The 10,223-nt window shown below is 53.4% G+C and overlaps 1 protein-coding gene across 1 annotated transcript; it reads left to right on the forward strand.

Moving 5' to 3' along the window:
- The first annotated feature begins 2,346 nt into the window (after nt 1-2,346).
- Nucleotides 2,347-8,933, forward strand: RWDD3 (RWD domain containing 3). Its single transcript, XM_087827726.1, has 4 exons — nt 2,347-2,431; nt 5,708-6,195; nt 7,961-8,076; nt 8,175-8,933. The coding sequence occupies exons 1-4, from the start codon at nt 2,347-2,349 to the stop codon at nt 8,287-8,289; spliced, it is 804 nt and encodes a 267-aa protein (XP_087683852.1). The 3' UTR covers nt 8,290-8,933.
- Nucleotides 8,934-10,223: the final 1,290 nt, after the last annotated feature.

The following is a 10,223-nucleotide window of genomic DNA, read 5'->3' on the forward strand; positions in this document are numbered from 1 at the left end:
TTCTCGGCTTTTTTTTTTTTTTTTTTTGACAGGCTACTAACCCTTAACCTCTCCTACTACTCTTTAAATTGTGGGTTCTCACGTCTATGCCCAAGTGGGGTTGGACTTAAAATATCAGAATAGAGCTGAGAATTCAATTCTATGCACTGCTCCCGGTAAAGTGAGAAGTGTTTTCCCAGGAGTCCTCAAAGAACTGTCTCCTGGGCTGGTGGTTTTAACAGGAGGTGAGAGATTTAAAATGTCTCCTCCTTGGGGAAGCAACTATTTAGGAAAGCTGTATGTATAAATAATATTGTTCTAGCAAATCATACATTTTTACAGGCGGGGAGTGGGGGAGATAGAGACTTTGTTCTAAGTAGAATTCATCCATACGTCTAGACATTCAGTCCACATTTAAACATTTAGCATTTTCAGTAGCCCATGAATATCAGGAAATTCATTACATTAAGGTAAGCTCTGGATATTTGACATGCAGCTGGTATTTTCATAGTGGGGGAAATATCAGGCTGACATGCGATGATCACTCCCAAATGTCAGAGGGCAGTGCCCTCCTCAGGGCCTCAGGACCGGCCAATTTAAGAGACATCCCCACTGACTCCTATTTGAACATGCTAAACGGAGTCAGAGAAACAGGTGAAAAAATCAACGGAGGAAGAAAGAGCAAAGAAAAAAACCTGTTGAGGAAATTTTAACTAGAGGGATGTAGTCATATCCATTTCCCGGACCCCGTGGGCAGCGGGCTTCGCCACGGCCTCCTGACACTGCTCACAGCCTTGCTAACTGCTCGTATTTCACTCGTATCACTTACATTGAATTCGGGAAATTAAAAGTAAGGTATGAACCATCTGATTTTTTTATAGATTAATAAATAACTAAATCCATATTTCCTATCACTTTTAATACTAACATTGGGCTTTGAACTAAAATAACCTTGTAATATTTTAAATAAGAAAATGTATTCTTCTGTCCACCAAGCTCTTTAGCTGCTAATTATAAACCTCTGTCTCTGCTGCCGATTTGGAAATAATTCAAAGGAGCTTTAAAAAAAATTTGACGTTAAACAAATTGGCCACATCAGAGATAACTAAGTTTAAATAAACCTTTGTCTTTCCAGTTGCACGCACGGCATTGCTCTTATTTACTCGGGGTCGCTGAAATCCCACGGCGTCCGCTGCAGGCGTTGCTCCGGCAGCCTATGGGGTAGATTCCTCTGTCCTGGAAGCGGGTGTCTCCCTAATTGAAAACCTCTCTTTAGCAGCAGTGGGAGCAGGGTTGATGGTGGTAACAGGGATTCAGTCTTACAATCTGCCCGGCTGGTTCTGACCTTTGTAGGTCAATGACCGGGGTCACCCTGCAGCCATCTAAATTCCCAGACCTATCTCCCAAAATGTTATTTCTGACACAAACAAAAACTGTGGGACTCCTTGAGCTGGGCCAGTTACTTCTGACAGCTGCCAAACTTGAAACGTGGTACTCCAAGGAACAAAGGTTTTGCCGGGCAGGTGTGGCCCAGTGGTTGAGCCTCAGCCTATGATCCAGGCGGTCACAGCCGAGTCCTGGTCGGGGCACATGCCCGGGGTGCAGGCTCGGCCCGGGCAGGGGTGGGCACGAGGCAGCCGAAAAGTGTCAGGCTCTGGCGTGGATGTTTCTCTCTCTCTCAGAAATCAATAAAAACTTAAACAGAAGGTTTTGGCCCAACCTCAGCAGGTCGCCAGACAGAACTCCCCTTGTGAGTTGGCAGCAGGTTGGCCGTCGGGCCGTCACTTGCTCAGACGCTGAAACTTCAGCGCCGGGTTCAAGGACGATCCTTTCACGAGGCGTCACAGCCCCACTGTTCTGAAGGCGCCGAGCTTCACAAATTAAACTACTGAAAGCCCAGCTGTGCTGCGTCTACACACCTGGCTGTGCCCCCAAAGGCCGGGGGTTTCACGGGCGGCGGGCAGGGGCCGGTGGGCACGTGGGCGCAGAATCCACAAGATGGGGCAGCGCGGGCACCTCGGGGCGGCCCGGCAGGTCCGGCCTTTTGCCCCAGGGGAGGCTCAGCGCGCGCGGTGAGGGCTCCAGGGCCGGGCCGTCCGTGGTCTGCCCCCCCGCCAGTCTCCCCCCAGCCCGTCCCGCTCGCTTCTCTCCCAACCACGCGCCGTCGCCCACGGGCCCCGCGAGGTCAGGGCTCTGCCGCGGCCGCGACCCCGCGCGGGGCCCGGGCCTCCAGGAAAGTCCCGCGGAGACGCGGCGCCCCCGCGGCGCTCGGGGCGGGAGCTCGGGGCGGAGACGCGGGCGCCCCCCGGTGGCCACTGGCGGCTGCGCGGGGCCGGGCGGCGGCGGAAGGGGCGGCGCGGGGCGCGGATGGCGGGGCCGGCGCGGGAGGAGCTGCGGGCGCTGGCGGCGATCTTCTGCGGGCCGCGCGAGTGGGAGGTGCTCAGCCGCTCAGGTGACCGCCGCGCGGGGGAGGGGGACGCGCCCCGGGGCCCGAGCTGCGCGGGGGGCAGGCGGAAAGGGGGGCCCCCCCTACGCGAGACCAGCGCCGCGCCCCTGCTGGGATCGGGGAGCCTGCGGCCCAGCTCGGGCGCCCCCCTCCGGCGGGTCCCGGCCTCCGGCGCCCCACGCGCCCCTCGGGCTCCCCGCGCGCCCATCCCGCTCCCCCAAACTCTCGGAGCGCCCAGCTCCGGCGCCCGCGGGGCCCCCGTGGAAGGCGCTGCCCCGCGCTTCCCGTGACCGTCCCGCGCTCACCTTAAAAAGAGGCGCCCCCTGACCCCGCGTCTAAGCCCAGCCCCCCGGTTCCGCGCCCGGCGCCCCCTGGAGGCGCCTCGCGTCGGGTCCCCTGGCGGCGCTGGGCCGTCCGGCCTCGGGGGGCGCTCTCCGCGGTCGGGGCGCCGGGGCCTGGACGCGCCCGGCCGGCGGGGGCGCGGTGACTGTCGCTGCGCCTCGGACCCCCGCGCTCGGCCCGAGCCTCCTCCGTCCCGCCTCCCAGCCGGTTGCTTCTCGGGGGCCCCGGGGCCGCGGTCAGGCCTCGTCCGCCTCCACTCGGGGCCCGCGCCGTCTCCAAGGCCCCCGCCCCGTGCGCCAGGAGCGCGCGGCTTGGATCGTCCCGGGCTGGTTTTTGGGGGGCAGCTGACACCGCCCCCGTCCCTGTCTGCGCCTTAAAAGCCCAAACTGCGCTTTAGGGAGCAGGACGCGGTGCAGACGGCCGTCCATTCCCGCTGGGCTCTGGGACACAGCGTGGAAGTTTCTCGCGTGGGGTTCGGCCTGCTTTTCAGTGCCCCCCCGCTCCCCCCCCAGTGGCAGTTGGCCGTCTGGGCGCAGCCGGCTGTGCGCCGGGAGCTGCGGGCGCCTCTGCCCAGGACCGAGGCGGCTCCCGGGCCCCACGCGTGTCTTCGTCGGCCCCTCTCACGGGCGGTTTCTATCGTCCACTCAGGTTCCCTGAGCACCGCTGTGCCCCAGGCTGGGAACCAGTTACTGGAAGGGGCCTGCTTTCTCCTGAGAGCCTCGCCTGCCTTTTTTTTTATATATACATATATATTTTTTATTGATTTCAGAGAGAGGGAGGGAGAGGGAGAGAGAAACATCCATGATGAGAGTCATTGACCGGCTGCCTCCTGCACGCCCCCGACTGGGGATCGAACCTGCGACCCCGGCATGTGCCCTGACCGGGAATCGAACCCCCATCTCCTGGGTCCTAGGTCGATGCTCAACAGCTGAGCCACGCAGCCCGGGTCTTTTTTGTTGTGGTTGTTAATCCTACCCTGAGGATATTTTTTCCCCATTAATTTTTTTGAGACAGTGGAAGGGAGGGGAGGGGAGAGAGAAAGAGAGAGAGAGAAACACCAATGTGAGCGAGACACGATTGGTTGCCTCGCACTCGTGCCCCGGTGGGGGATTGAGCCTGCGAGGGAGAATCGAACCCGTGACCTTTCCGTGGGCAGTGCTGTGGGCCGAGGCTCCAACCACTTAGCCACAGTGCCCAGGGCGAGCTTAGCCTGCCTTGTATCGTCCTCAACAGTTGTTTTAAATAATCTGATAGTAGGATTTTCAGTGGCTATATAATATTCTATCTTATAAAATACCAACCTATTTTTCCAAATTGCTCTTTAAAAAAATTAAAATTGTTTGCAAATTTTCTCTTATAAAAATCATTTCTATCCAATCATAGTAACTGCATAGCTTTAATTTTTTACTTTTAAATGTTTATCATAAAACTATGTTAGAGGGCATGCGTGTGATTGTTTCTTTGAATAACCTTCTAGAAGCAGAATTAGTCAATAACACAGATAATTGATACATGCTACCCAACTATCCCTAACAAATTCTACCAAAGTTTATGCTTAATAATATCATCATAATTTACTGCAAAGCATTATTCTTTAAATTGCCAACTTGACAAAATATGATGATACCGAATTTAAAAATAAAATAGAATCCATATGCAAGTATTTCCTCCCTCATCCTGTTTCCTGTCACCTGTTCTGATTGGGTGGCATCCCCAGTTCCTCCTCTCACCCACCGTCTCCACTGCCCTCTTATTGCCAATTATTTTGGCCTGAGGCAGCCTGCTGGCAGCGGTCATCAGATTCCCCAAATCCCTTTATTGTGGCTCAGCTGGCAATATTCTGGAAGATCACACCCGTGATTTCCCACCACTCCCGAAAGAGGCTGAGTGGCAGTGACCTGGGTTATGACGACCCGGCTGTAGGGTGCTGCTGACGGGTCAGAGAAAACCAGAAAAAGTTAAGTGTAGGAAGAGAGCACCATTTCTTAGTATCCAGAGCACTATGGGCCTTTGTCTGCTGTTTAATTAAGCGTGACTTTGAAGCCATGTCTCCTAATTAATTTAATTCTGTGTTCTGGCATCAATAAGTAATTGAATTTTAAAGGAATTCAGTGTAACAGCCTAGGACATGTTGTTGCTGAGAGGTTCATCGGAGAATAGAACAATTCGGTGATTGAAAAGGGGCCGTGTGATGTTGGCAGCTGGGGGTGGAGGGAAAGGTGAGGGCTTCTGCACCAGGCCACGGTAGACAGACCCCGGGCTGCCGGCCACCCCTCACCATCACGTCAGCCGGGGTCAGAGGACAGAAGTTGCTACCAGAAGGTTCTGAGGCCACCAGGTGTTTCCTGGCCTCCCCCAAGCAGGCCTCTCCTTGCTGCCACTGTGGCCGTTACCCTCACTCACACTGATCCTCGCAGGTCTGGAGTGAGACGGGGGAGTCCGGGCCGTCGCTGGGCCAGGACAGTTATGACCCTGGGCACCCCGACTCCCACACAAGATTCCAGTGTCTGCTTTGCTGTGGGCTAGCCACCAGTGACCCTCCCTGGACTGAGTGGGAACTTCTAAATTATTTACTGATTTTATAAATACATGGTGCCATATCTTTGCAGGTTCCTACGAGTTCATTAGGGGTTTCCAGAATCAGTTAAGTCTGGGAAGGAAAACATTTTATGCTGGGCAATCTTTCTGGTAACCTGAATAAAAGTGCGGGGAGGTCTGGTGAGGTCCTGGGGGCCCGTGTGCGGAATCCATGAATGTGCCTGCGGGTCGAAGGAAACAACCTGTAAGTCAGGGCTTCTCACTTGTGTATCTCTTCCAAAGAGAACTCAGTTTTCATCTGAAAAATGCATTGGCACAGGAAACAGGCACTTTGACTTGTTGGTGTTCGGGTCAGAGCGAGTGCCACGCAGCTAACGAGCGGTCCTTTTGGATGCCTTGCAGAGACCGAGGGCACCGTTTTCAGGATCCTCACATGCGCCGAGGGCCCAGCGGGTGCGGACATTCCCTTGGCACTGGTGTTCCACCTGCCGGCCGCCTACCCCGCGTGCCCGCCTGGCATCTCGGTCAGCTCCGAGCGCCTGCCCCGGGCGCAGCTCGCGGCCGTGAGGGACAGGCTCCTCGAGCAAGCCCGGGCCCTTCCGCCGGAGCCGATGGTCCACCAGCTGGTTCTCTGGGTCCAGCAGAACCTCAGGCACATCCTCGCCCCGCTGGGACCGGGAGGTGGCCCTGAAGAGCGTCCTGCTGCGGCGAGCGTGACAGGGGACGAGGGGCTGTGGATGACCCTCCTGCACTTGGACCACATGAGAGCGAAGACCAGATACGTGAAGACCCTGCGGCAGTGGGCGTCCGATTTGGGGCTGACGGGAAGGCTGATGTTCATGGGCAAAGTCATCCTGATTCTCCTGCAAGGACACAGGGACAGCATCAAGGTGCCTGAAAGTTTCATGTCCAAGGGAAATTCAGCTGTTTTCTGTTAAAATGATGTGTCTGTAAATGGGGTTAACAACAAGCGGATTCAGGTTTTCTGCTTTCACTCTCACCATACCAACCGGTCTCCGTTTTTATTTTTAATTTTTTTAAATATATATTTTTAATTGATTTCAGAGAGAGGAAGGGAGATGGGGAGAGAGAGAAACATCAGTGGTGAGAGAGTCATTGACCGGCTGCCTCCCACAGGCCCCTGTTTTTAAAGAGTATCTTTAACTTCTAATTAAAACCACGCACTTGAAAAGCTTGAAGATTAAGTATAAGGTTCTGTTTAAAAGTCACGCCTCTCCGCGTGGGGAGAGGCCGTCGGACGTCTCTGGGAACTGGTGTTTGCCCTGTAACGGCCTCAGCTGTGTCCGCCCGCACCCCAGGTTGCTGCCCAGTTACGTTTCCTCCCTGAGTGAGGCTCGGAGGCGTAGGCTTGCGGGGCTCTGCAAAAATGGTGCTTTGTGGCAGTGAAAGGGACAGTCTGACTCTAGTTGGCTCCCTGTGATGGCCGGAGAGAGGAGCCCGTCCCCCCCGCCGAGTCGGGGTGCCCCGTGGGTGCAGGGGATCATCAGGCCGTTGCCACCCGCTGGCTTCCCGCCTGACCCGTCTCAGGTCCTCGCTCTGAACTCGCCTCACCTGTGCTCTGTGGGCCCAGGCGAGGGAAGGGCTTGTTACAGCTCACACCTTAAAGAGCCGCAATCGCCGAGTGAGCTTTTTGCTTTCAGAGGGCCCGGGTCGGGAATCAGCGCGGCTGAATTTATTGAAAGCAGACGGAGGCTGCACAGGCCATGATCTTAAGGATTTCTCCCCACCAAACCTGTCCGGCGCCCGGTTACCCAGCTCAGCGCCGGGTACAGCGGGTAGCGAGCGACAGCGAACAGCTCAGGTTTAATGCAGACCCGGGCTTGGGGTCTGACCTAAGAGCCACATATTTTAGGTGATTTATAATAGATCTATAAAACCTGGTCCTTTCGGGTAAGGTACTGGCTGGCAAGATGGATGCAAGTTATTTTTCTTGCTCGTATTTCCCCAAAGGCTCCGGTTTTTCTCTTAGGCAGCCCAGGAGTCTTGGCTGAATGCAGCCGCCGGGCAGATGTTCGACTGGATCCATCAATTAATTAACAAGTATTCATATGACTAGGGCTCGGCTACTGTAGGGAAATTGTACTTTTAAAGGAGTTATTTCTTTTTTATTAACTGTCCCCGAAATGCCATTTAACGTACATATGTCTGTTAGATGTTTATAAGGCTGCAGATGAGAACCGAGAGTTACAGATCCCTGTTAACAGACACCGTCCATTGGGAAGGGGGGCCGTGCACCTCGAGCGCCACTCAGACGCTGGCGTGATAACAGTAACGGTGGCCGAGGCTGGTACTGTCAGCGCTTTGCACGTGTTAACTCACTGGATCAGGAGACTTCGCCATAGGTGGGGAGCAGGTGCCCGAGGCCCAGAGGGCATAGGTAGCCAGCCCAGGGCCAGAGCTGGGAGGCACCCAGTCCAGGATTAAACCCGAGTCAGCTGATGGCATCACTCTTACCTCCTGGTCCCCAGCCCTTCGTGCCGCCCAGGGTGTAAAAACACGCCACCTCTCACCGCCTGATCCAGGGGAGAGGGCCCCCCAGGCAGGAAGCTCGGCCGGCAGGTGCACGGCTCCCTGCGAACCAGGACTTGGGACTCGGAGCGCAAGGCGCCCCTGACGTCCTGCCTTGTCGTCTAGGAGTACTTGGTGCTTCAGAAAACCTCCAAAGTCGACGTGGACTCGAGCGGGAAGAAATGCAGAGAGAGAATGGCCAGCGTGCTGTTGGAAACCAGGGTGCAGCCGGAACACACGAGGTATTTATTCATTCCCGCTGCGGGCCCCCGGGCCACCCGGTCGCCGATTACGTTCGGACACGTTCGGCTCATTCACCGGTTTCTTTTGTGCCATGCAGGTTCCTGGGGTTCGAAGTCAAGGAGTTTTCATCGTTGGATGAGTTACAGGAGGAATTTGAAACCGCGGGACTTGCTGAGCTGTTCTCCGAGTTTGTCCTTGGGCTGGTGAAATGAGATGGGAGACAGGCCTTTTCTTTGGGAAACAGCCGTGTTTTTCAGTTTTTTTGTTGTTTGCATTGGATTTTGGGGGTGGATGACTGAAATAACTCAGAAAGGAATGATTTTAAAGTTTCTGTGAAGCAAAGTGGTACAAAAGCGGATTCTGCATGTGGAATATTACACAGTAACAACGCCTGCGTGTTTGTTTTTTTATGGCAGTTAAGGCTGGGTTTAGTGGGTGGAAAATTCCTTGTGAGATAACTATAAAAAGACGATGGCAAACGAGCCCTTGTGTTCACGTAGAGGATTTGTTTGCAACTGTGCAATTTTCTGGCTAATTTTCTTGTAATGAAACAATTTTTAAAAAGAGATTTGTTTCCATGTTTACATTTCTCATGTTTACATTTTTAGCATTTGATCATGATTTTCTCCCATTTATCTTATTATGTCTGATGTTTTAAGTTGAGTGTTAAGAAAAATGTAACACTGATTTCTTTGTAGAATTGCATAAATCTTTCGTTAGATTAAATACCAACCAAAGAGGTTCTGTGGAATTTAATTTACAGTTGCTTTCATTGGGGTCCCAGATCATCACGATACTTGCTGACTAACCGTAAGAGTAGAGAGTCCATTGAAATAAAAAATATTTTGTCATTTCAGCTCATCTAAAGCCTCAGTTTGCTTCCCACCATTTGTTTTTTGGCTAAATAGCTTTTTCCCCAACAATCTTGGTCATATGTTTCAGTTTCTTCAGGTCACCTGGTGTGATGTTGCTTTCCTCCTTCCATTCCTCTGTTATTAGTCAGGGTTTTCCAGAGAAACGGCCAACAGGATATATATTTCTGTTAAGAAGTTGGCTTTAGCGTTATAGTGGGTGGCAAATCCCAGATCTGCAGAGTTGGCTGGGAGGCTGGGGACCAGGGAATGGCCAAGACTGCAGCTGAAGTCTGAAGACTGTCCGCTGGCAGAATTCCTCTTGCTTGAGGGGGGTCAGTCTTTGGTTCTATTCATGTCTTCAACTGATTGGATGAGGCCCACCCACATATGGAGGGCAATCTGCTTTCCTCAAAGTCCAGTGATTTAAATGTAAAACTCACTCCAGAGCACCCTCCCAGGAACATCCAGGATAATGTTAGACCACACATCCGGGCAATGTGGCCCAGACAAGTTGACAGGTAAAATTAACCACCATGCCTCTCAAGAAATATCCCGTCTGTGGACTCAGTATTAGAGGGAGGAGCCTTTCAGTTCGTATCTGCTTAACTGTGTCAGTCTCTTCCTCCCGTGCGTTCACAGCTACAAAACAGTAAATACTGATGTGGGTGTTGGGAGCGCTGGTAAGAAAGACACCGTCTACCAAACAAGTTAACAGCTTGACAAACTGTAGTTTGCTTTGGCCTGAATGGCTTCTCTTGAGTCAGAACGGGCCACAGTGATAGATTGTGCAAAAAGCTACGTTTCTATGGGCATAAGAGGGTAAAAAATGTGGACTCGAGGACAGATATTGATTTTTTTTTTTTTAAGTGAACTCACTTGCTTTGGGGCATCTTTCCAGAGCTCTAAACTGGTGTTTGCTCAGTTCACTGTTGGCGACAGACACCCTGAAGTGATGCTAGGAGGGAGTTCTGGAACAGAGCTCCCTCCCAGGTGAACCCCAACTGGTGCATTTTGAGGGGCCTGCTCACCTGCTTCGCTGTCATTGAGGGTTACTGGCCTCTGCTAATCTCAGCAATAGACCTTTCGGGCAAGTAAGAGAGCCCTGTTATGAAGAGCTAGTGATTTCCCAAGACGCATGTATGTATTCTTCCCCTTCGCCATTCCTCGGGAACCGCGACCATTTGCAAAGCTTTATCCCCTCTGTGTAGCTGGGCCTCGGTTTTACGGCTCAGGCGCTGACCTCTCGCCCAGCTCTAAACACTTGTTCTCGCTCTCTGCCCGAGAACATGACC

Source organism: Miniopterus natalensis, chromosome 19 (genome assembly GCF_054644295.1).
Source record: "Miniopterus natalensis isolate mMinNat1 chromosome 19, mMinNat1.hap1, whole genome shotgun sequence".
In the NCBI taxonomy this organism is placed as follows: domain Eukaryota; kingdom Metazoa; phylum Chordata; class Mammalia; order Chiroptera; family Miniopteridae; genus Miniopterus; species Miniopterus natalensis.

What these genes read in the sequence shown, in the direction of transcription:
- RWDD3 (XM_087827726.1), top strand. Translation starts at nt 2,347, where the DNA reads ATGGCGGGGCCGGCGCGGGAGGAGCTGCGGGCGCTGGCGGCGATCTTC. An exon ending in GACACAGGGACAGCATCAAG is followed by an intron (nt 6,196 to 7,960) that starts GTGCCTGAAAGT and finishes CTTGTCGTCTAG; the next exon opens with GAGTACTTGGTGCTTCAGAA. An exon ending in GTGCAGCCGGAACACACGAG is followed by an intron (nt 8,077 to 8,174) that starts GTATTTATTCAT and finishes TGTGCCATGCAG; the next exon opens with GTTCCTGGGGTTCGAAGTCA.